Source organism: Stenella coeruleoalba (assembly GCF_951394435.1).
Source record: "Stenella coeruleoalba genome assembly, chromosome: 16".
In the NCBI taxonomy this organism is placed as follows: Eukaryota; Metazoa; Chordata; class Mammalia; order Artiodactyla; family Delphinidae; genus Stenella; species Stenella coeruleoalba.
In genome coordinates this window covers 40,179,924-40,204,800 of record NC_137162.1, presented here as the reverse complement: position 1 = coordinate 40,204,800, position 24,877 = coordinate 40,179,924, and the positions used below count along the sequence as shown (strand labels likewise).

General features: G+C 37.8%; 1 protein-coding gene and 1 long non-coding RNA gene across 3 annotated transcripts in view; one reads left to right on the top strand and one right to left on the bottom strand.

The window, feature by feature from the left end:
- LOC307175074 overlaps positions 1–24,877 on the top strand; it is a 71,577-nt gene that overhangs the window by 9,258 nt on the left and 37,442 nt on the right. The gene's annotated exons all lie outside the window — the stretch shown is intronic.
- Positions 3,249–5,970, bottom strand: DKK1 (dickkopf WNT signaling pathway inhibitor 1). The gene is made up of 4 exons (XM_079899919.1): positions 5,503–5,970; positions 5,107–5,269; positions 3,797–3,940; positions 3,249–3,673 (listed from the first exon to the last, which is right to left on the bottom strand). The coding sequence occupies exons 1-4, from the start codon at positions 5,746–5,748 to the stop codon at positions 3,420–3,422; spliced, it is 807 nt and encodes a 268-aa protein (XP_079756045.1). The 5' UTR covers positions 5,749–5,970; the 3' UTR covers positions 3,249–3,419.

Sequence of the window (24,877 nt, the reverse complement as noted above, 5' to 3'; positions counted from 1 at the left end):
AAAGTGAATCAGCTATACATATACATACATCTCCGTATCTCCTCCCTCTTGCATCTCCCTCCCACCCTCCCTATCGCACTCCTCTAGGTGGATACAAAGCACCGAGCTGATCTCCCTGTGCTATGCAGCTGCTTCCCACTAGCTATCTATTTTACATTTGGTAGTGTACATATATGTTCATGCCACTCTCACTTTGTCACAGCTTACCCTTCCCCCTCCCCATGTCCTCAAGTCCATTCTCTGTGTCTGCGTCTTTATTCCTTTCCTGCCCCTATGTTCTTCAGAACCACATTTTTTTTTTAGATTCCATATATATATATATATATATATATATGTTAGCATACAGTATTTGTTTTTCTCTTTCTGACTTACTTCACTCTGTATGACAGACTCTAGGTCCATCCACCTCACTACAAATAACTCAGTTTTGCTTCTTTTTATGGCTGAGTAATATTCCATTGTATATACGTGCCACATCTTCTTTATCCATTCATCCGATGATGGACACTTAGGTTGCTTCCATGTCCTGGCTATTGTAAATAGAGCTGCAGTGAACATTGTGGTACATGACTTTTTTCAATTATGGTTTTCTCAGGGTATATGCCTAGTAGTGGGATTGCTGGGTCGTATGGTAGTTCTATTTTTGTTTTTTGAGGAACCTCCATACTGTTCTCCATAGTGGCTGTATCAATTTACATTCCCACCAACAGTGCAAGAGGGTTCCCTTTTCTCCACACCCTCTCCAGCATTTATTGTTTGTAGATTTTTTGATGATGGCCATTCTGACTGGTGTGAGGTGATACCTCATTGTGGTTTTGATTTGCATTTCTCTAATGATTAGTGACGTTGAGCATCCTTTCATGTGTTTGTTGGCCATCTGTATATCTTCTTTGGAGAAATGTCTGTTTAGGTCTTTTGCCCATTTTTGGATCGGGTTGTTTGCTTTTTGATATTGAGCTGCTTGTATATTTTGGAGATTAATCCTAACAAGTCTACCTTTAACTGAATGCCACAGATTACTATTTACTGTAAAATTGATAGGATAAACCTCTTCCCTCTTCCTCCTTTGACACAATTTAGCAAGAGTTTAATCATCACTAGATCAGTGATAAACAGACATCTTGTCATTTTGCCCATGCCACCCCTTATGAGTAGCTACAGCAAGCATGCTTTTTAAATTTGGATTTTCCTACAAAAATGAGTCATTATCTTATCCTCCAACTATATCAGCACATGAACACACACACAGAATCTATACTGATGGCACAATATTTGTTATAACAAAAACACTGGCAACAATTTAAATGTCTCTTGATAATGACTCTTTAAATTACAGTATAGCCATTCTAACATACTACACTCTTTAAGGCAATCATTAAAAGGAATGAGATACCTCTCTATGTATTACACAGAATAATCTGCAAGGATGTAAAGTAAAAAGTGCAAGGTACAGGGCAGTGTATAGAGTATGCTACCATTTGATAAAATGCTTTGTGAATGCATTCCCAAGTTCATGTATTTTCCATTCAAATAAATTGTTTAAAGTGAAATAATATTCAAGTGTCAGCAGCCACTATCTAAAATGTTTGAGGTTCCTTCAATGATCCTCTTTTGATTTTGGTATTGTGCCTGACTTCCATCTTCCAGCCTCCATTACTCGCTAATAAAGTAACTACAGGGTTTTTTTATATTCTTTTTTCACCTTTATAAATGTGCAGAATTTCTTTTTTGATATCCCTTTCTAAGTCTTCAGCTGGATAGGAAGAAGAGGCATCTCTTCTTGGTTGGTTTGTCATTCTCCCATCCGCGTCATGCAATGGGTTGCAAGGAGGGCTACAACCAGGGCTGATGTGCTAACATGTGCAGAGATGGAGCATCTCTGGTCACGGCCAGTTCCGGCATAAATGAGGGAATCCCATAGCCAAGGCCCTTTAAATGATTCCTCCTCTCCCCTCTTGAAACAGAGGCCCTTCTTTCTTCTTTTCGAAAAAAGGGTTTCCTGTTTCCTCTCCTCTGTTGTGCTTTATTGGAGATGGCAGGCCTTAGAACTGGCCTTCCTGGCACATCAGCGAACTAGCACATGTAGAAAAAGACAGTTTCTCCAGGGTGAGGAAGCTGAAACTTCCAAACAAAAGGAATGTAACAGCAGACATCCTGCCAGTTCCCTTCTCAGGGAAGAACCAACCAACCCTTGTGTCCTGTTGGCAAAACTCCTTGAAATTGAACCACTTCCGGGAATACAAAAACAACAAACATTCTAGGACATCTGTGTTATTTAAGGAAACTTTTTAGACAATTTATCAGTCACTGTCCTCTGGAGTCCCTTAAACCCAGCATTTTGTGGTTTTGATGGAGATGTTTGAATATTACAGAATAAGTGTAAACTGGGACAGTTGCTCTCTCCTTCCCCAGTATCAGATTTGTCAGTATCAAAGTTGGCAAATGAAAACACAAAGCCAGTTTAGACTTCATTTCTATGAGTTTTCTTTTAAACAATATACCCCTGTCCTCTTCCAATGAACAGATTTCTGGTTGAGCAAAAACTGAAATGTTCAGTTCATCTAGCAAGAGAAGCAAAGAACAAAATGAGAGAGGATTTGTGATTTTTAGGTAATAATTATTTAAAAATCAAAGTAGTTGGAACCAAGTCTTCCTGGCATGAAGTAGTATTTAAGATACTTCAAGTTGACTAATTTGGTACAAAATCTGCATGTATTTGTCAACTGTATTTACACACACACAAACACACACCACACACATAACAGCCCTCTAAGATCACACTGCCAAAATTTATTTATACTTGTAATATTTCATGGTATTAAAAGTTAAATTTTATTTCAAGGACTATCACAGCCTAGAGATAAATATAATCTAAGCACTGAGAGAGTACATTTTGGAAAATAAGCTAATATTTTCATGATAAATCTTACATACCTATCACTTGTCATTCCAAAAGCTCCTTACATTCTAGATTCCAGAACTAAAAGGGGAAAGGGTTTTGCATTTAAGAAGTATAAGCTGAAAGTATTTATTTCAATTCAATATGGAATAGGCTGAAAGTATTTATTTCAATATAGAGTATTTATCAGAATCAAGATAACAATGTATACAAACATTTACATAACAAGGGGAACAATAGACAATGCAGCACGTTTAGAAAAATAATTAAAAGTTTTGTTGCATTTACAGGTAAGTGCCACACTGAAAATTTACAACACAGTAATTTACTGCAATCAATGACAGGGGAGTTCCACAAAGAAACAAAGCTCTTACACTCCAGATTTTCGGAAGGTATTATTGGAATGCTTAACTGTAACCACAGAATTTGTACATCCTTAAGGATTGAGCTCACAAAAGTCACAAACAGTTTTCATAGCATATATTATGTAAATGGAGTCCACTGTGTTCAGACAGCTGGCTTAGTGTCTCTGACAGGTGTGAAGCCTAGAAGAATTACTGGCTTGATGGTGATCTTTCTGTATCCGGCAAGACAGACCTTCTCCACAGTAACAACGCTGGAATATCTCCAGCCCGTGAGAGCCTTTTCTCCTGTGCTTGGTGCACACTTGACCTTCTTTGAGAACAGGTTTACAGATCTTGGACCAGAAATGTCTAGCACAACACAACCCTGTAGCACAGTCTGATGATCGAAGACAGACAGAACCTTCTTGTCCTAGGAAGACAGTAGGAAAAGTACATGGTCACTGCTAAGCCTGTGTTATTGCATTAAGGTGATCTGAAAGACACTACTGATGTGCTAACAAAAAAGAATGAGACTTTAGATACTTTAACCTACCTTTGGTATGATACATTTTTGAAGACAGTGTAGTTCTTCTGGAGTACCCATCCAAGGTGCTGTGATCATTACCAAAGCTTTCAATAATGGTTTCCTCAATTTCTCCTCGATTGAAATGATTGTGATCAGAAGGCATACATATTCCTAAGGAAACAGGAGATAGTGATTAACTCCTGAGCTGTAATTTGTTACTGCTAATAGCTGTGACAGTGGCAGTCTTGTTATGCCTGCACCAATTTGAGATACCTCACTGTAGTGAGGTTAATTTAAACACGAGCCAAACTTCCTTCCAAGTGTTAAAGCAAAACTCCCCAGATGGACAGAAGCATCAGTCTGTACACTGTGCACTCACATGTAACATCCCCAATCTAGCCACTTAAAATACTTTCCCACCAACTGCGGTAGTGGCAGTGAAATTTCTGCCCATTTTAATATCACCCTTGGGGTAAGAAAAATAAAATCAGTCACTTAAAAAATTGTTTTTAAAAATAACTTCTCTGCCCTTGGTGCTATATAGGTACTGCCAGACTAAGTTAAGCAAATGCAATGCCTGCTGCCTGGAAGATTACACTCTTTACCACCAGTTACTTTACTGTATAATTTCTATATTACAGAGATTTAGTTAGTTCACCCGGAGTATTACTGGGTCCTAAGGAGGATCACCACCCTTAAGTTTATTTCTGGAGACTTCTTTGGCTGAGTCTACCTCTTGGAGACATTAAACTTTTGTGGATCTGTGGTTGGGGGGAGGAGTACTTATTTTAAGGTAGCAGGAGGTAGAGGCAGAGAAGGATGGAGAAGCCTGGATGTGAGGGCATCAAGATCTTTAAGAACGGCCAGCACAGATAAATTACTCTGTCTTCTGATTGACAACAGTTTGAACAGGGATCTTGAAGGAGAGGCTAGTCTGGCAGAGCTGTGAGAGGCACCATAAGAAAAATGGAAAAGGCAACTAAACGCCCAGTCTGGTTTCCTTGGTCTCTGTATAATTCCACCTCCCTCCCCATCTTCTTTCTCAAAGGGTATCAAGGCGCTCTCTAGACAAATTTTTATGGAAGGGCCCACTCTGAGGTAAGACGTCGTGTTAAGTAATCGAGGGGGCACAAAGGGAGATAAGGAGCTCCAATATCTCTGTACTTCTCTTTGCTCCCTGGTTAAACACTAACCTGAACATTTCAGGGGAACCTCGCACGCTGAACTCCCATTTGCGGGTGATGCCACAGCGTTCTGAAAGCTGAGAGCATTGTCTCGCAACTGTAGGCGCACAAGCGCGGGATGGTTTGAGTCCGAAAGGAAGCTACCCGACTCACCATTTTTGCAGTAATTCCCAGGGCAGCACATAGCGTGACGCATGCAGCGTTTTCGGCGCTTCCTGCAGGAGAGGCAGATTTCCGCGCCTGCACCCGCTCCGCGGGTGGAACTCGCGCAGTACTCATCGGTGCTGCACTCCTCGTCCTCGGCGCACGGGTACGGCTGCGGGAAGGGGGCCAGGAAAGGGTGAGGCACCTGGGCAGCCAGGTACCACACTCCTGGACTCATCATAGTCCCTTTCTGTCCACCTCTCCAAAAGCTGCTGCTGCCCACTGCTCCCAAAGGCAGAGTTTCCAAATGCGCCTTGAACTGCACACAGCACGTTCTACGCCCTCCTCCCCCAATAAGACCTCTTCAGGGTCACAGCGTCCCCAGGTCCCCAAGACCCTTCTCACCTGGTAGTTGTCAATGGTCTGGTACTTGTTGCCGCCCTCGAACAGAATTCCCGGAGCAGCGCTGACTGCGAAGCCTGGGTGCCCGGCAGCGCCGCCCAGCGGTGGGGGCAGGTTCTTGATGGCGTTGGAATTGAGAAGAACCGAGTTCAAGGTGGCACTGACTCTGAACAGAGGGTGACCGCAAAGAGCCGCAGCTACTAGGGTAACCAACACCCGGGCAGCACCCGCTGTGCCCAGAGCCGTCATCTCAGAAGGACTCAAGGGAGACAAAGAGAAAGGAGGAATATCGCTTTACAAGCCTGGATCCCACGAAGCTGTGCTGGCGCAGCTGCAGAGCCAGGGTTCCGAGAGCCTCCACCGGTCCCAGAGTCCTGACTGCGGGGCTCTGCTCCGCCACCGCCACCGCGGCTGCCTTTATACTGTGGGCTGTGAGCATTCCGGCCCCTCGGGGGGGGTGGGGGTGGGGGAGACAACAAAGCCGGGTTGGGATTTCAAAGCGTTGGGAGGGGCTGGAAGGGGGTGTGTTTGTGTACATGAAGGGGAGCCTTTGACACTCTTCACCCAGCCCCTCCCTTGCGCAGTCGTTCCCCTGCCCAGCTCACCTTCGGGGTGATGGTAATCAGTGAGCATTAGAGGAGACAACTTTAATAAATGCGGGAAGTGGGAGGAACTCGGGTGCCCTTGCCTTGCAGTAGGGTTAGGGGCATGGGATCTCAAATACTTTTCAGTCAGGCATTGTGGTATTCTCTGCAAAACCACTTTTCTCCTTTCTTCTTTACGCCAGTACTATTTTTTGTTGTACACACAAATAATATTCAGTATTAAATACAACCAGATCAGTAATTCAAAGTCTCTACCAAAACGTCTCAGCGAGAGGGCCAGGTGGCCCTTGCAAGTTGCTGATTAACCCTTTAGAGTCACGGTTTGCAGATTTGGGGTGAGATCCTCGGTTTTAAGTTCGTTCAATTCCACCCCCCTTCTTCCCCTCCCCCCGCCCCCACGAGAAAAATGTGCAAAGAGAAGGACATTTGCACATCAAACGAGGGTAAGAAGGAAGAACTAATTCTCTTTTGATGGGAAGTTTAGAGAGGGAGGCGAGAGACTGGTGTTTGGACATTAGATCAGGGGTGGAGGGAAGAGGGAAATGACCATCCGATAATCAAGCTATTTAATGTTCTTTGAATCTGAGCAGTCGCGGCAGTAGATGAACTTGATTAGGCAGACGCGCAAGATCAAAGTGGCAGGAGCGAAAGCGGACAGGGTCCAACGGCTGGGTCAGTGGTCCTTCCCTGATTCCCCCTTCTCAGCGGCGGGTTAACGCAGGGAGATAAGAAACCCTTAAGGCTTAGCGCCTTCCTCATTAGTATTTCATATTGCAAAGCTTCTGAACGCCTGTGTTTGATCCCAACTCAGACAGTTCCTGGAATCAGGGAATACCCGCTCTAGGGAGATAAGAGACTAGCTTCTGGAAAGGGGAAGCTGAAAGTGAATTTGTCGTCATGTAAGTCAGTGTATAAAAATAATAAAGTAAGGCTAGTGTGTAAGAATGCCGTCCTGCTCATGCATTGCAAATAATCGATTCAACAAAAACATATTGGAAGCCTAGTGCCCTGGCAATGGGCTATCCTTCACGTTGTTGCCCTCTGGGGGGGTGGGCGCGGGGGTGCATTGAATACAAATATTCTAACTAAAGTAATAATACAGATAAGAAATGTACACAGTTCTTTTTAAAGCAGGTTGATGTTATAAGTATAAGAAGATGGATAACTGCTATGTGAATTTAGAAAAAGAGATGATTGAATAATCATTGTTGAATGAAAAAGCCTAGGGTGTATTTATTTTGTGCTCCTCTAACCTCCAGGGTATTTATAATCACTCTACATACCGATCTACTATATTGATTACTGGGACCGCCACCAAGTGTAGCCAGTGGTTGTCTTGCAGTGGTATAATAATCCTAAAGTTAAGAGAGGAAGGGGTAGTTTTAAAAACAAATTTGTAATCCTCTGTGTTCTAATTTCTTGGGTTTCAAAGGTCATATTAAGAATATCTTCTAAACAATTATTTAATAATGCCTCTACTTGCACTGGTGCCCCTCCGCTATCCTAAATTCTATCTGTCCTGTGAAATTTCCTCTGGTTTACTGATAATTCCTCCTCAAAATTCTAACATGGATTAACTTGCACATATTTCTTTAGATTTTGTTAAGAACATGTACAGTAACTTAGACTTGGCTACTACTCTAAAAATTTTTAGAACAAATTGAAATTCGGAAACAAAGGGGAGGTTGTTTATATTGGCTTTTTAAAAATGAGCCTAAGAAAGGAACAAGCCAATACACCTTTTGTTGAGAAGCAGCAATGAACCAGGTCTCCCCTGGGCAGATATGCCATGACCCTCAGCCAGCATGAAGTTTACATAGATGGAGAGGTATTGTAGGGTAAAAAGGTGAAGGCATAGGGGATTTTAGGTGCCATATTATCACCTGCAGAATATTGATAACAATGTCAGTAATCAATGTGTTGAGTGCCTTCCGTGTGGTAGAAAGTCTAGAGTCTGTCTTAAATTCTTACAATGTTGAAATGTGGAGAAAGAATCCCATGCCCTTGGGATGGATTAAAATATTTCTTCCTACTCCCATTCTCCTATTGAAATATACAATACGCTTTGCCACACTGAAAGCCAATTTCTTTTCCTCTTTTTGGAAGAGATGGTAAATGTTAAAACATTTAACGAGTTTTGTCCATTAAGAACTTGAATTCACAAATGAAACCGCTGTCTAGAGGCCAAAAAAAAAAAGTGCAACAGTTTAATCAGTAAAAGGAAAACTTCAACAAAAGTCCTGTTGCATAAATTCAGTCTTGATCCCTGAACATGTACATCTGTTATGGTCTAATATTAAGCTTAGACAGTCTGCTGTGTTGAGTTAGGGAAGCTAAGGCAAGATTAGGGTTTCATGAGCGGATCCTTCCCCGCTTCCCACGTTCCTCCTGAAGTCATGATTTGAAAGCTAATAATAGTGAATTTGTCAATATCTGAGTTCCTACTATGAGCTAAGCACTGTACGTGGTGCATGTGGTGCTGTGTGAGAAAAGATGAGTACTCAGGTTATCTACCTACAAATAATTTAGAGGGTGGAGGGGAAGTAAGCTCTCAAATTATACAGGAAAGAACTTATGTAGGAGATCCTCAGAGAGAGCTGGGTCTGTAGCAGGCCAACCCTCTGTTGCAAATGGGAAAACTTAGTTTGTCGATGGAATCTCAATTTGAACATCCTTGTCATGATTGAGTTTGCACAGTGGCCACAAAAGAGCAGGATGAGTAAGGAGATAAAGTGAAGTTCATTGTTCCACCAGCATCCAGTTTAAATTCAGTGAGTGACCATTATATGCAGAATGCTACCCTAGTCCCTTTGGGAATATACCCGCAAAATATTAAAGGCAGCCTTTTTGTCCTCAGAAAGCTTTCTGTCTATAGTAGAGTAGTTGGGGAAACAAATATACCTACGTGGAATGGAGGAAGAGCTTTTCCAAAACAGATTATACTTTGGTACATATTAGGTCATGGGGAAGATTATATTTTGGGACATGTTAGGTCTAGGAATTGTGACCAACAAACCTTGGGGAAGAGAGTGTTCTGATGACTCTGAGTTTCTCCCGGCAGATAGATGACAGAGGTGATAGAAGTTGGGGCAGGTGTATTTAGTTTATTAGGCCTAGCTTGTTTAGGGAAACCCTGCCTCTTATTTGATCTGGTTTAAATAGAACCATAATTAATGCAGTAAGTTTAATACTGTGGATTAGATTTTAGAATAGGTGGAATGTTTACCAACGTGGAATTGAACCACATAACTCAGGAAGGGCATAACTTGAGCCTTCCTCACATTCTAAGTGCTGTATGTCTGGCATAGAATATTCATCAGCCTCTTCATCCATGAGGGAGACAGGAAAATACACTCCAAAAATCACCATGCTATTTGCAAACTGTTTTCCATCTTTGCTATTTCAGATTCTTACGTAACTGCTACATTTTTTTGCTACATTTTTAATTCATTACCTTCCTCTCTTCCTTTCTTCTTCCTCCCTCTCTCTCTCCCTTCCCTCCTTCTTTGCTTCTTTCTCTGTTAAATCAAAGGAAGCAGATCTGTTGCCATTTAATTTTACTTCACTGGGAAACACTGAATAAATGTCATTCCTTATGGTGAGTGTTGCCAACATTTTTGGAGTACTGATCTTGAATTTAGAGTAGGGATTCCTCATTCCTGGGTTTAGTTAAAAAAAAAATTCTTATGACTTTCTCATTGGCCTTTAAAAGATTTGGGTCTTAATGCTTTTCTTGATGTTAAAAGAGCTTTTAGAGCAGGCCCAAGTTACGACTCCCGAGAGGATGGACTAGGTTTTTCTGCACTCTTCACTCAAAAAAGAAGGGGAGATTTGACAATGATTATGTTTATTTGGTCAGTGGAGATGGCCAGCCCTGATAAATCAGGCTCCATGGTAGCTCTCTACCCTAGCTCAGAAGATGTGTTTTACAGAAGCAGGACATTAAAAGCTCATCTGAGAATAGAGCTCAGAACCCAGAAACTTTTAACTAAAAATCAGAGAGGAACTTTTCTGATGTCCCGCACTCAGAAAGGTCCTGTGGTATGTAGTTACAAGGAGTACAAAACTGCCCTTTAACATTCCCTGAAGGATTTGACATTTCCAGCCATGAAGACAGACCAATGACAGCAGAAGGCAGGATGCAAGATCCTCTTAAAACAGTCTCCAGAGCTAGAGAAAAATCATTTCCTTCCATGTCACTGAGTTCCTCTTATTACCCCCTTTATAATGCAAGCACTTTGCAAGGGTCGTGCCCAAGAAAAGTGTTGTGCCGTGGTTTCAGGATTCTGGGGCCGGAACACTGCGCACTGGAGACTGCTACTGTGACAGCCACCAGCTGGCTGGTAAATATGGGAACTTGGTCAAGCCACTTAACTCTCAGTGCCGGTGTTGGTCTTTCACTTTTAAAATGGCGTGGGGGGCTGGTTGGAGAGGTCCCTTCTGACTACAAAAGCATCTTTCTCCCTCCCCTCCCCACCTTTCTCTCTTTCTCTCTCTCTAAGGACTGCCAGGGTATGGTCTTTTGTACTCTGATTAAATAGGCACATCCTGCAAGAGGCCTGTTCTTTCAGGCATCCTAAAGGTACATTTATAATCCCTGACATAAGTACTATATTTTGATTTTTTTTTTCATTTAAAAAATTTTTTGTTTATTTATTTTTGGCTGCACTGGGTCTTCATTGCTGCACACGGGCTTTCTCTAGTTGCGGCGAGCGGGGGCTACTCTTCCTTGCGGTGCGCAGCCTTCTCATTGTGGTGGCTTCTCTTGTTGCGGAGCATGGGCTCTAGGTACACAGGCTTCAGTGTTGTGGCTCGTGGGCTCTAGAGTGCAGGCTCAGTAGTTGTGGCACACGGGCTTAGTTGCTCCGCGGCATGTGGGAATCTTCCCGGACCAGGGATCGAACCCATGTTCCCTGCGTTGGCAGGCAGATTCTTAACCACTGTGACAAGAGGGAAGCCCTGTATTTTGATTTTGAAGAAGGCATACAAGGTTTAAGTCTTTGGAAATAAGGTAAATTACTTAAACCAGGTGATATTTTTAAAAAGATATATATATAGAGAGAGAGAGAGAGAGAGATTTCTAGTTTACATCATACACTCTTTTGGAGGAAATTCAGCAAATACAGAGAGTTCAAAAACAGAAATAAATGCCGTGTGCAAACCCACCACTCAAACGAAACCACTGTTTACTTTTAGTTTCTACACACACATGCACACAAACACAGGCACATATATGTGGATGGAAAGCAAGAGAGAAAGAAATATTTTTGATTCATAAAATTGATTGTAATGTTTTAGAGCTGAATTTTTTTTGACAATCACTAAATCTGAGACTAGTGAATTGCAAAGGAACCTTGAAGTGAAAAATAGAAAGCAGGACCTTGATAACACTTTTGTGTCCCGAGACCCGGTCTTAGAATCGCCAGGGAGGGGGCCAGGATATGGGCTAGAAACAGAACTATTAATTTCAGCGGGGAAGAGGAGCGAGGTATAAATTGTGCAAGCATTATTCATCACCCTTAAGTCCCAAAAATAAAAAATAATTTTCGGATGAGTTCAGGAGTAGAGAAGGTTGGAAGGAGGCAAGTTGGGGGAGCTACCAGTTGGGCAGATCCAGAAACCTCCAAACTCGTGCTGTGTGCCCCATACCCAGCCTCTAGCCCTGGATAATTTCCCAGCAGGCAGGCCCCGGAGTGTCCTGCACTTAACCAAGCCGCGAATTCCCATTGTTCACGTGCTCCCGGGAGGCTGCTCACGGTGGCTGCACTTTGGTGTCACAACCTGTCGCCAGCATACAGTAGTGTAAAATGAAGCTTGTTTAAAGACTCTCTTTGATGAGTGAAGATCAAACGGCCAGGGGACCCCCGGTCTTAATCAGACTTGAGCCAGGATGGCATTTTCACAAATAGTCCGTTTGCTCGGCTTTGAGCAGACTTTGTGCTCAGCACATTCATCCGGCTGCGGGGCGGGTAATCTCGGCTGAAGCCTCTTGCCTGGTCGCAAATCCATTCACACTACAGTGGCTGCTGTTGGTTTGCTGTGTCAGTTCATGGGCAAATAAATATAGGGCCCTTCTGACTTAATTAAAGTGGGGTGAGAGGAAAGGTGACTGAGAGGAAGATAAAAGCTTCGAGCGACATCAGGCTACCCTGTGTCTGACTGCAAGTGGGAGAAAGCCGCTCTTCCGCTGCCCCCTGGTGGAAGTTCCGTAGAAGTTCTTCATAGGGAGGATACAAATGATCTATTAATCACGCGATTTACTCTTGAGATTTATTCTCCAGGTTCAGTTATTTGCATATTGTATACCTTCTTCATGTTTCAGCATCTTCGAAGTTGAATAATATCTTGTACTTCTTAATATTCCACACAATTGCTTGTTCACAGAATAATTTAACTCTTCACAAATTAGAATTAAAATGACAACTGGGATCCAAGACATAGCTTCTTAATAAATGTTCATTTTGTTCCATTGAAGTTGAAAGTCTCTATATTGCATTCCTAGATAAAAATGTCAAGGTATACAGATAGTTATAAATATTCTATTATAGGTAATCCTAGGCCAAATAAATATTTTGTTTAACATCTTTACTGGAGTATAATTTCTTTAGTTTCCACAGTATAACAAAGTGAATCAGCTATACATACACATATATCCCCATATCTCCTCCCTCTTGCGTCTCCCTCCCACCCTCCGTATCCCACCCCTCTAGGTGGACACAAAGCACCGAGCTGATCTCCCTGTGCTATGTGGCTGCTTCCCACTAGCTATCTATTTTACAAGGCCAAATAAATCTTAAGAAAGCTCCTATATATATATATATATATAAAGCTATTCAGTGAGAATAAAATTTTAAAAGAATATTAATTTTTCATATATTTGAATGAGAAAATAGTAACCATTTCAGAGTTCCATGTTCAAAAAGAAGATACAAACTTACAGGCTTATGTAAAATAAGTTATAGTACACTAATATCAGTACTTTCATTTCTTTAAAGCCAACATGTTATACAAGTAGAAAAAGAACAGTAGAAAAATTAATAAAACACATGCTAGAAATGCACCTCCTACATAATATATGTAGCTGTTAAAATTATTATTGGTAGTTATTTATTGTTGTTATTTAACAGTTAATAATTCTAAACTACTCCCCAATTTTTTCTTATAACTCATTTTCCTTAAACAGAAGTCGTGGCAGAAAAAAATGTTCTACTACTAGAATTTCTTTTAACGAGTAAAGGATTCTGGAAGATATGTGAGAAACACTATCTCTAAACATTCAATTCAAGAAATATGTTTGTGTACTAAATTCTTAGCTATGTTAGATGCTAAGCATAAAATTGTACACTATTATTTCAGTATTATAATCTAAAATATATTTACAAGAATGACTTTAAGGTAAGAAGCAAATTGACCTCAATCAACCTTTTCAAAATGTCATTGTTTAATTAGACCCTCTTCACAATTTTTGATTGGGCTATGTTTTCCACCAGTATCTTTATTTTCTTCTCACAATATTATTTTGATACAGCTGATTCTATTTACAACAAGAAAGGCACTCTTTAAAGTGAGCTCTAAGTTTAAAAACAAGTGAAAAGCATTTTGCAAATATCAACAGTTTTGTGAATTCAGCTTAGGCACAAGTTTACTTAGAAGGTATGGAAGTGTCATGCAGAGAATCTAGTGCCTAATTAGCTTTCTATTAAAAGCATATCCCCCTATCACTTTCTGCTAATATCATTTACTACTGTCATTTGCATTTGCTAATAATTTTAACAGGGGACTGTGGCTAGAGCTGTGAAGTCTAAAGCTAAAGCTGTATTTAGTTTACTTCGTTTTTAGAGTTGTTGATTTGCAGGCGAAGTCCTAAATTTATCTGGAAAATTACCTTGCTGTGGTTTTATTAATAGCTGAGATTAGAAAACAAGTAAGTTAATAGGTAAGTAAAAAATAAATGGAGCTTTTACCTGCAAGTGTATGAGAAATAGGAGAGCTTACCATTATGAAGTATTTCCATCACACAGATGCAACTGATGTAAATAGCCTCAAGAACATAGATGAATAGTCGAAGTAAAACACTTAAGAAGTGATGAGTTTTGCATATTGACTACCTTGTTTTTAAAGATATAATTTATTTAATTGTAAATTTATGTACTTTAATTTTTAAAAATGGCAATCCCTGGGCATTTCATTAAATGAAAGTTAGTTTCACCAGACTCAAATTTACCACATGGTGTTTGTTCTCAAGGCAAACACAGCTTCAGTAACCCACTCACTTCTCATGGTTCCTTTCCCTTAGATTTTGTCTATTTATCTATTTCTTAATCTGTTGTCAACCTTTCAAGACTTTTAAGAAGAATAAAATATATATATATACTTACTCAGTATTTACATTTCTTTTTTCAGTAGGAGGGTAGGTTTGAGTAACCCAATCTGCCATTTCCCCTGAAATGAAAGTTCTTTAACTTAAAAAAATCATATAAATGCTATCAGACTGTTAATCATGCAATTTTTTCACTCAACATTGTTTGCGAGATTCATCCATATTAAATTTAGTTAATACATTTCTTTTCACTTCAGTATAATATTCTATGGTCTGAATATACCAGATTTAATGGCCTATTATCCAGGTGATGAATATTTTTATTTTTAAATTTTTCACTATTTCCAAATCTTCTGTGGGCATCCTTACATATATCTCCTTGTGAACATTTGTGAAATTGTTCCTAGGAAATATAACAATGAGTAGAGGTACTGAGTTGTAAAATATAGACATTTTCAACTTGAAGTATTACAAAATTCTTCAAAGTTGTAATAATTCACATTTGTACCAGGAACATGCAGGAATTTTGCATTGCTCCACATTTTGACCAACATTTTTTATTTTAAATTTTAATTTGCAAATCAGCTGGATGGAAATGGCTTCATTTAATTTTTAAACTTACAGTTATTGATTATTAATGATGTAATACCCCTTAGGCTAAATAATGTTGATACACAAACCAGACAAGAACAGTTCAAGAAAGGGAAATTACAGGCTACTCTCTTGAAATCATAGACACAAAAATCTGAAATATAACATTGAAAATTAAAAATACCAGTGTTTTAAAATTATATGTCATGACAAAGTTGAATTAATGCCACAGAAGCACTGGTGCTTTAATATTAGAAATCCATAGCATCTTCTGACAAGTATATTGCAAAAACAGGTTAAGAAGAAAACCATGTGACCATTCCAAGACATGCTGAAAAGGAATTTGATGCAATTCAATAGCTGGTCATAATTTTTAAAAAGATTGACAAACTAAAAACTTTTTAACATAATGTGTATGTATATAAAACCTATATCAAACATCTAATAAAATTTAAAATCTGGATAAAGGAAAGAATGCCAAATGTAATTTTATTTTATATTTATTTAGATCCTAGTCAGCCCATTACTTCAAGGAAAAAAATGATTGGAACTAAGAAGAATGAAATAAAACATTTTATTATTCAGAGATGATAGTATTATCTTCAGAAATAACATAAGAGATAGACAAATGAATTAGCAAAATTTCAGCAAGGATGCTGGACATAAGATAAAATGTACAAAAAAGGATTGAATTTCTCTGTGCCAATGAAAGAGTTCAAGTGTTCAAGAATATAACATTTTTTAAATGTTCTTTAAATAGTAACAAAAGATGTTCATGGATTCTATTATAAAATGTTTTAAAGAATTTTTAAAAATGTAAATAATAAAGAGGTATAAATGTCCATGAGTGAAAAAAAATGTCCATGGGTGGAAAAAAGTTAGTATAATAAGGTTATAATTGCTCCTCCAAATTAATCTATAAATTCAAAGTAGTTCTAATCAAAATCCTAAAAGAAGTTTTCATGAAATTTGACCATCTATTTAATATTTATATGGAAAAAAAAGACTATAGCTAAGACAATTGTAAAAACAGTAACAAAGGCAGGGAGGGAGATGCCCAATAAGATATAAAGAATGTTTATAAAACGATGTTAATTAAACAGTAGTACTGCTGAGAGGGGCAAATATATGTAGACTTCCAATTTTCTCCCATATATTTTCTTTTATATGTATATATGAATGAATGAACTAGAAAAAAAATGGTCATCTCTATGGAAAAATAGCAGTCAAACACAGTCCCACATATTTAAAAAATTTATTCCAGTGACATTAAAGACCTAATGTAAATAGCAAGTTTTAGAATTTTCAGAGGTAAATAATAAGAGTCTGTCTCTGTATCCTTACAACTTCACAAAGGAGTCTTATAAAGGAAGACACAACTCATAAACTACATAGGAACATATTGGTAATTTGACCACACACAAAAAAGAAAACTTCCTTAAGAAGACATTAAAAGGAAGGTAAAGAGAAGATATTTGCAATATATATAACTTACCATATATATTGCAATCATTGATTAATTTTTAATTACACTAATTTTCCCTATTCTTAGTCTATACATAAAAAGATAAGTGAGAAGATAATGCTGTTTTTCTCCTTTAAGTGATGAGTGATACAAATAGGTTATTATTTTTTTTTTAAAGTTATACCACCTTTGTGTTTTTGAGATAAAGTCAAGTTGGCTACTTTTAACATGATACATAGTTCGATTAGTTTTGCTAATTTCTTTTAAATTCAATTTTTATTTTATAGTTGATTTACAATGTTGTCTTAGTTTCAGGTGTACAGCTAGGTGATTCAGTTATACATATGCATATATCCATTCTTTTTCGATTCTTTTCCCATATAGGTTGTTACAAAATATTAAGTAGGGTTCCCTGTGCTATACAGTAGGTCCTTGTTGATTATCTATTTTATATATAGTAGTGTGTATATGTTAATCCCAAACTCCTAATTTATCCCTCTCCCTCCAGGTTTTCCCTTTGGTAACCATAAGTTTGTTTTCAAAGTCTGTGAGTCTGTTTCTATTTTGTAAATAAGTTCATTTGTATCATTTTTTCTTTAGATTCCACATAAAAGTGATATCATATGATAAGTGATATCATTTGATATTTGTCTTTCTCTTAGTATGATAATCTCTAGGTCCATCCATGTTGCTGCAAATGAAATTATTTCATTCATTTTTATGGCTGAGTAAAATTCCATTGTGCCACATGTACCACACCTTCTGTATCCATTCCTCTATCAGTGGACATTTAGATTGCTTCCATGTCTTGGCTATTGTAAATAGTGCTGCAGTGAACATTGGGGTGCAGGTATCTTTTCGAATTACAGTTTCCTCAGAATATATGCCCAGGAGTGAAATTGCCAGATCATATGGAAGCTCTATTTTTTAGTTTTTTTAAAGAACTTCCATACTGTTGTCCATAGTGGTTGTACCAATTTACATTACCATCAACTGTGTAGTAGGGTTCCCTTTTCTCCACACCCTCTCCAGCGTTTATTGTTTGTAGATTTTTTGTTGATGGCCATTCTGACTGGTGTGAGGTGATACCTCATTGTAGTTTTGAATTGGATCTCTCTAATAATTAGTGATGTTGAGCATGTTTTCACGTGCTTTTTGGCCATCTGTATTCCATCTTTGAAGAAATGTCTATTTAGGTCTTCTTCTGCCCATTTTTTGATTGGGTTGTTTGTTTTTGTTTGATATAAAGCCACATGAGCTGTTTGTATATTTTGGAGGTTAATCCCTTTTTAGTTGCTTCATTTGCAAATATTTTCTCCCATTCTGTGGGCTGTCTTTTTGTTTTGTTTAGGGTTTTCTTTGCAGAGCAAAAGCTTTTAAGTTTAATTAGGTCCCGTTTGTTTGTTTTTAATTTCATTACTCTAGGGGGTGGATCCAAAATGATATTGCTGTGAATTATGTGAAAGAGTGTTCTGCCTATGTTTTCCTCTGAGAGTTTTATAGTATCCCATCTTACATTAGGTCTCTAATCCATTTTGAGTTTATTTTTGTGTATGGTGTTAGAGAGTGTTGCAATTTCATTCTTTTACATGTAGCTGTCCAGTTTTCTCAGAACCACTTATTGAAGAGACTTTCTTTTCTCCACCGTATATTCTTGCCTCATTTGTCATAGATTAATTGACCAGAGGTGCGTGGGTATATTTCTGGGCTTTCTATCCTTTCCATTGATCTATATTTCTGTTTTTGTGCCAGTACCATACTGTTTTGATTACTGTAACTTTGCAATATAGTCTGAACTGAAGAAGTCTGATCCCTCCAGATACATTTTTCTTTCTCAGGATTGCTTTGGCTATTCAAGGTCTTTTGTGTCTTCATACAAATTTAAAAATTTTTTGTTCTAGTTCTGTTAAAAATGCCATTGGTAATTTGATAGGGATTGCATTTAATCTGTAGATTGCCTTGGATAGTATAATCATTTTTTAAAAATTGATTCTTAGCAGTGGGTTTATCATATATGGTCTTTATTATGTTGACGTATGTTCCCTCTATGCCCACATTCTGGAGAGTTTTTTATCATAACTGGGTAATAAATTTTGTCAAAAGCTTTTTCTGCATGTATTGAGATGATCATATTGGTTTTATTTTTCAATTTGTTGCTGTGGTGTATCACACTGATTGATTTGCAGATATTGAAAAATCCTTGCATCTCTGGGATAAATCCCACTTGATCATGGTGTATGATCCTTTTAGTATATTGTTGGATTCGGTTTGCTAGTATTTTGTTGAGGATTTTTGGGTCTATGTTCATCAGTGATATTGGCCTGTAATTTTTTTTGTGTGATATCTTTGTCTGGTTTTGGTATCAGGGTGATGGCGGTCTCATAGAATATGTTTGGGACTGTTCCTTTCTCTGCAATTGTTTTGGAAGAGTTTCAGAAGGATAGGTGTTATCACTTCTGTAAATGTTTGATGGAATTCACCTGTGAAGCCATCTGGTCCTTACTGTTGTTTATTGGAAATTTTTAAATCATAGTGTAAATTTCAACACTTGTGATAGATCTGTTCATATTTTCTATTTATTCCTGGTTCACTCTTGGGAGACTGTACCTTTCTGATAATTTGTCCAATTCTTTTAGGTCATTTATTTTATTGGCATATAGTTGCTTGTAATAGTCTCTTATGGTCGTTTGTATTTCTGTGGTGTCAGTTGTAATTCTCCTTTTTAATTTCTCATTTACTGATTTGATCCCTTTCCCTTTTTTTCTTGGTGACTGTGGATAAAGGTTTATCAATTTCGTTTATCTTTTCAAAGAACCAGCTTTTAGTCTCCATGATCTTTTCTGTTGTTTTCTTTGTCTCCATTTCTTTCTGCTCTGATGTTTATGATTTCTTTCCTTCCACTAACTGTGGGTTTTGTTTGTTCTTCTTTCTCTAGTTGCCTTAGGTGTAAGTTTAGGTGGTTTATTTGAGATTTTTCTTGTTTCTTGAGATAAGATTATATTACTATAATATTCTCTCTTAGAACTGCTTTTGCTGCATCCCATAGCTTTTGGATTGTCATGTTTTCATTTTCATTTGTGGGTATTTTTTAATTTCCTCTTTGATTTCTTCAGTGATACATTGTTTAGTAACATTGTTTAACCTCCACGTGTTGTGACTTTTACAGTTTTTTTCTTGTAGTTTATTTCTCATCTCATAGCATTGTGCTCACGAAAGATATTTGATATGATTTCAATTTTTTAAATTTATTGAGGCTTGCTTTGTGGCCCAGCATTTGATCTATCCTGGAGGATGTTCCATGTGCACTTGAAAAGAATATGTATTCTGCTACTTTTGAATGGAAAGCACATTTGGATGGAATGTATATTGTAGGTTTTCAATTTGAGGTTCCTGAGAGGTTTTGATATAGCAGTCTATATATATAAAAGATTGTTTTAAGTTGCTGGTCTCTTAATTTCAAATGCATTTACAGTATCGTGCATTTGTACTCTCCTTTTCTCATGATTGCTGGTTTTGATATAAAATTTGTGTGGGGATGACTTCATACCTTTACTGTCTGTTCGCCTTTACCAGTTAGCTTTCCTATTCATAATTTTTTTGTTTCTAGTCTTGTCCTTTTCTTTTCCATGTAGAGAAGTTCCTTTAGCAAATTGTAATGCTGGTTTGGTTGTGCTGAATTCTCTTAGCTTTTGATTCTCTGTAAAACTTTTCATTTTTCTGTCGAATCTGAATGAGAACCATGCTTGGTAAAGTATTCTTGATTGTAGGTTTTTTCCTTTCATCACTTTAAATATATTGTTCCACTCCCTTCTGGCTTGCAGAGGTTCTGCTGCATTATCAGCTGATAACCTTATGAGGATTCCCTTGTATGTCATTTGTTGTTTTTCCCTTTTTGCTTTTAGTATTTTCTCTTTTTCTTTAATTTTTGTCAGTTTGATTAATATTTGTCTGATGTGTTCCTCCTTTGGTTTATCCTGTATGGGACTCTCTGTGCTTTCTGAACTTGAGTGAATATTGCCTTTCCCATGTTAGTAAATTTTTCAGCTATAATCTCACATATTTTCTTGGGCCTTTTCTCTCTCTCCTCTCCTTCTGGGACCCCTATAATGTGAATGTTGGTACATTTAATATTGTCCCAGAGGTCTCTTTTACTGTCCTCATTTCCTTTCATTCTTTTTTCTTTATTTTGTTCCACCAATCTGTCTTCCAGCTCACTTATTCATTCTTCTGCCTCATTTCTTCTGCTATTGATGCCTTCTAGTGTATTTTTTTTAAAGATCTTTATTAGAGTATAATTGTTTTACAATGGTGTGTTAGTTTCTGCTTTATAAAAAAGTGAATCAGTTATACATATACATATGTACCCATATCTCTTCCCTCATGCATCTCCCTCCCACCCTCCCTATCCCACCCCTCTAGGTGGTCACAAAGCACCGAGCTGATCTCCCACTGCTATGCGGCTGCTTCCCACTAGCTATGTATTTTACGTTTCTAAGTGTATATATGTCCATGTCACTCTCTCACTTGGTCCCAGCTTACCCTTCCCTCTCCCCGTATCCCAAGTCCATTTTCCAGTAGGTCTGCATCTTTATTCCCGCCTTGCCCCTAGGTTTTTCTGACCATTTTCTTTCTTTCTTTCTTTCTTTTTTAGATTCTGTATTTATGTGTTAGCATATGGTATTTGTTTTTCTCTTTCTGACTTACTTCACTCTGTATGACAGTCTCTAGGTCCATCCACCTCACTACAAATAACTCAGTTTCGTTCCTTTTCATGGCTGAGTAATATTCCATTGTATATATGTGCCAAATCTTCTTTATCCATTCATCTGTTGATGGACACTTAGGTTGCTTCCATGTCCTGGCTATTGCAAATAGAGCTGCAATGAACATTTTGGTACATGACTCTTTTTGAGTTACGGTTTTCTTATGGTATATGCCCAGTAGTGGGATTGCTGGGTCATATGGTAGTTCTATTTTTAGTTTTTTAAGGAGCATCCATACTGTTCTCCATAGTGGCTGTATCAATTTACATTCCCAACAGTGGTGCAAGAGGGTTCCCTTTTCTCCACACCCTCTCCAAACTTTATTGTTTGTAGATTTTTTGATGATGTCCATTTTGACCGGTGTGAGATGATATCTCATTGTAGTTTTGATTTGCATTTCTCTAATGATTAATGATGTTGAGAATTCTTTCATGTGTTTGTTGGAAATCTGTATCTCTTCTTTGGAGAAATGTCTATTTAGGTCTTCTGCCCATTTTTGGATTGGGTTGTTTGTATTTTTCTTACTGAGCTGCATGAGTTGTTTGTATGTTTTGGAGATTAATCATTTGTCAGTTGCTTCATTTGCAAATATTTTCTCCCATTCTGAGTGTTGTCTTTTGGTCTTGTTTATGGTTTCCTTTGCTGTGCAAAACCTTTTAAGTTTCATTAGGTCCCATTTGTTTATGGAGGTGGGTCAAAAAGGATCTTGCTGTGATTTATGTCATAGAGTGTTCTGCCTATGTTTTCCTCTAAGAGTTTGATGGTGTCTGGCCTTACATTTAGGTCTTTAATCCATGTTGAGTTTATTTTTGTGTACGGTGTTAAGGAGTTTTCTAATTTCATTGTTTTACATGTAGCTGTCCAGTTGTCCCAGCACCACTTATTGAAGAGGCTGTTTTTTCTCCACTGTATATTCTTGCCTCCTTTATCAAAGATAGGGTGACCATATGTGCGTGGGTTTATCTCTGGGCTTTCTATCCTGTTCCATTGATCTATATTTATTTTTGTGCCAGTACCATACTGTCTTGATTACTGTAGCTTTGTAGTATAGTCTGAAGTCAGGGAGCCTGATTCCTCCAGCTCCATTTTTCTTTCTCAAGATTGTTTGGCTATTTGGGGTCCTTTGTGTTTCCACACAAATTGTGAAATTTTTTGTTCTAGTTCTGTGAAAAATGCCAGTGGTAGTTTGATAGGGATTGCACTGAATCTGTAGATTGCTTTGGGTAGTAGAGTCATTTTCACAATGTTGATTCTTCCAATCCAAGAACATGGTATATCTCTCCACCTGTTTGTATAATCGTTAATTTCTTTCATCGGTGTCTTATAATTTTTTGCATACAGGTCTTTTGTCTCCTTAGGTAGTTTTATTCCTAGATATTTTATTCTTTTTGTTGCAGTGGTAAATGGGAGTGTTTTCTTGATTTCACTTTCAGATTTTTCATCATTAGTATATAGGAATGCAAGAGATTTCTGTGCATTAATTTTGTATCCTGCTACTTTACCAAATTCATTGATAAGTTCTAGTAGTTTTCTGGTAGCACCTTTAGGATTCTCTATGTGTAGTATCATGTCACCTGCAAACAGTGACAGCTTTACTTCTTCTTTTCCAATTTGGATTCCTTTTATTTCTTTTTCTTCTCTAATTGCTGTGGCTAAAACTTCCAAAAGTATGTTGAATAATAATGGTGAGAGTGGGCAACCTTGTCTTGTTCCTGATCTTAGTTGAAATGCTTTCAGTTTTTCACCATTGAGGATGATGTTGGCTTTGGGTTTGTCATATATGGCTTTTATTAAGTTGAGGAAATTTCCCTCTATGCCTACTTTCTGCAGGGTTTTTCTCATAAATGGGTGTTGAAATTTGTCAAAACCTTTTTCTGTGTCCATTGAGATGATCATATGGTTTTTCCCCTTCAACTTTTTAATATGGTGTATCACGTTGATTTGCGTATATTGAAGAATCCTTGCATTCCTGGGATAAACCCCACTTGATCATAGTGTATGATCCTTTTAATGTGCTGTTGGATTCGGTTTGCTAGTATTTTCTTGAGGATTTTTGCTTCTGTATTCATCAGTGATATTGGCCTGTAGTTTTCTTTCTTTGACGTCTTTGTCTGGTTTGGATATCAGAGTGATGGTGGCCTCGTAGACTGAGTTTGGGAGTGTTCCTCCCTCTGCTATATTTTGGAAGATTTTGAGAAGGACAGGTGTTAGCTCTTCTCTAAATGTTTGATAGAATTCGCCTGTGAAGCCATCTGGTCCTGGGCTTTTGTTTGTTGGAAGATTTTTAATCACACTTTCAATTTCAGTGCTTGTGTCTGGTCTGTTCATATTTTCTGTTTCTTCCTGGTTCAGTCTCAGAAGGTTGTGCATTTCGAAGAATTTGTCCATTTCTTCCAGGTTGTCCATTTTATTGGCATATAGTTGCTTGTAGTAATCTTTCATGATCCTTTGTATTTCTGAAGTTGTTAATTCTCCTTTTTCATTTCTCATTCTATTGATTTGAGTCTTCTCCCTTTTTTCCTTGACAAGTCTGGCTAATGGTTTATCAATTTTGTTTATCTTCTCAAAGAACAAGCTTTTAGTTTTATTGATCTTTGCTATCGTTTCCTTCATTTCTTTTTCATTTATTTCTGATCTCATCTTTATGATTTCTTTCCTTCTGCTAACTTTGGGGGGTTTTTTTGTTCTTCTTTCTCTAATTGCTTTAGGTTAGATTGTTTATTTGAGATGTTTCTTGTTTCTTAAGGTAGGATTGCATTGCTATAAACTTCCCTCTTAGAACTGCTTTTGCTGCATCCCATTGGTTATGGGTTGTTGTGTTTTCATTGTCATTTGTTTCTAGGTATTTTTAGATTTCCTCTTTGATTTCTTCAGTGATCACTTGGTTATTAAGTAGTGTATTGTTTAGCCTCCATGTGTTTGTGTTTTTTACAGAACTTTTCCTGTAATTGACATCTAGTCTCATAGCATTGTGGTCGGAAAAGATACTTGATACAATTTCAATTTTCTTAAATTTACCAAGGCTTGATTTGTGACCCAAGATATGATCTATCCTGGAGAATGTTCCATGAGCACTTGAGAAGAATGTGTATTCTGTTGTTTTTGGATAGAATGTCCTATAAATATCAATTAAGTACATGTTGTTTAATGTGTCATTTAAAGCTTGTGTTTCCTTATTTTCATTTTGGATGATCTGTTCATTGGTGGAAGTGGGGTGTTAAAGTCCTCTACTATGATTGTGTTACTGTCGATTTCCCCTTTTATGGCTGTTAGTGTTTTCCTTATGTGTTGAGGTTCTCCTCTGTTGAGTGCATAAATATTTACAATTGTTATATCTTCTTATTGGATTGATCCCTTGATCATTACATAGTGTCCTTCTTTGTCTCTTGTAATAGTCTTTGTTTTAAAGTTTATTTTATTTGATATGAGAATTGCTACTCCAGCTTTGTTTTCCGTTTGCATGGAATATCTTTTTCCATCCCCTCACTTTCAGTGTATATGTGTTGCTAGGTTTGAAGTGGGTCTCTTGTAGACAGCATATATACGGGTCTTGTTTTTGTATCCATTCAGCCAGTCTATGTCTTTTGGTTGGAGCACTTAATCCATTTACATTTAAGGTAATTATCAATATGTA

Coding starts and splice junctions, on each gene's coding strand:
- DKK1 (XM_079899919.1), bottom strand. CDS start 5,748: ATGACGGCTCTGGGCACAGCGGGTGCTGCCCGGGTGTTGGTTACCCTA. Junction 5,270..5,502: donor AGACCATTGACAACTACCAG/GTGAGAAGGGTC, acceptor CCCTTCCCGCAG/CCGTACCCGTGCGCCGAGGA. Junction 3,941..5,106: donor TGGGAATTACTGCAAAAATG/GTGAGTCGGGTA, acceptor CTGTTTCCTTAG/GAATATGTATGCCTTCTGAT.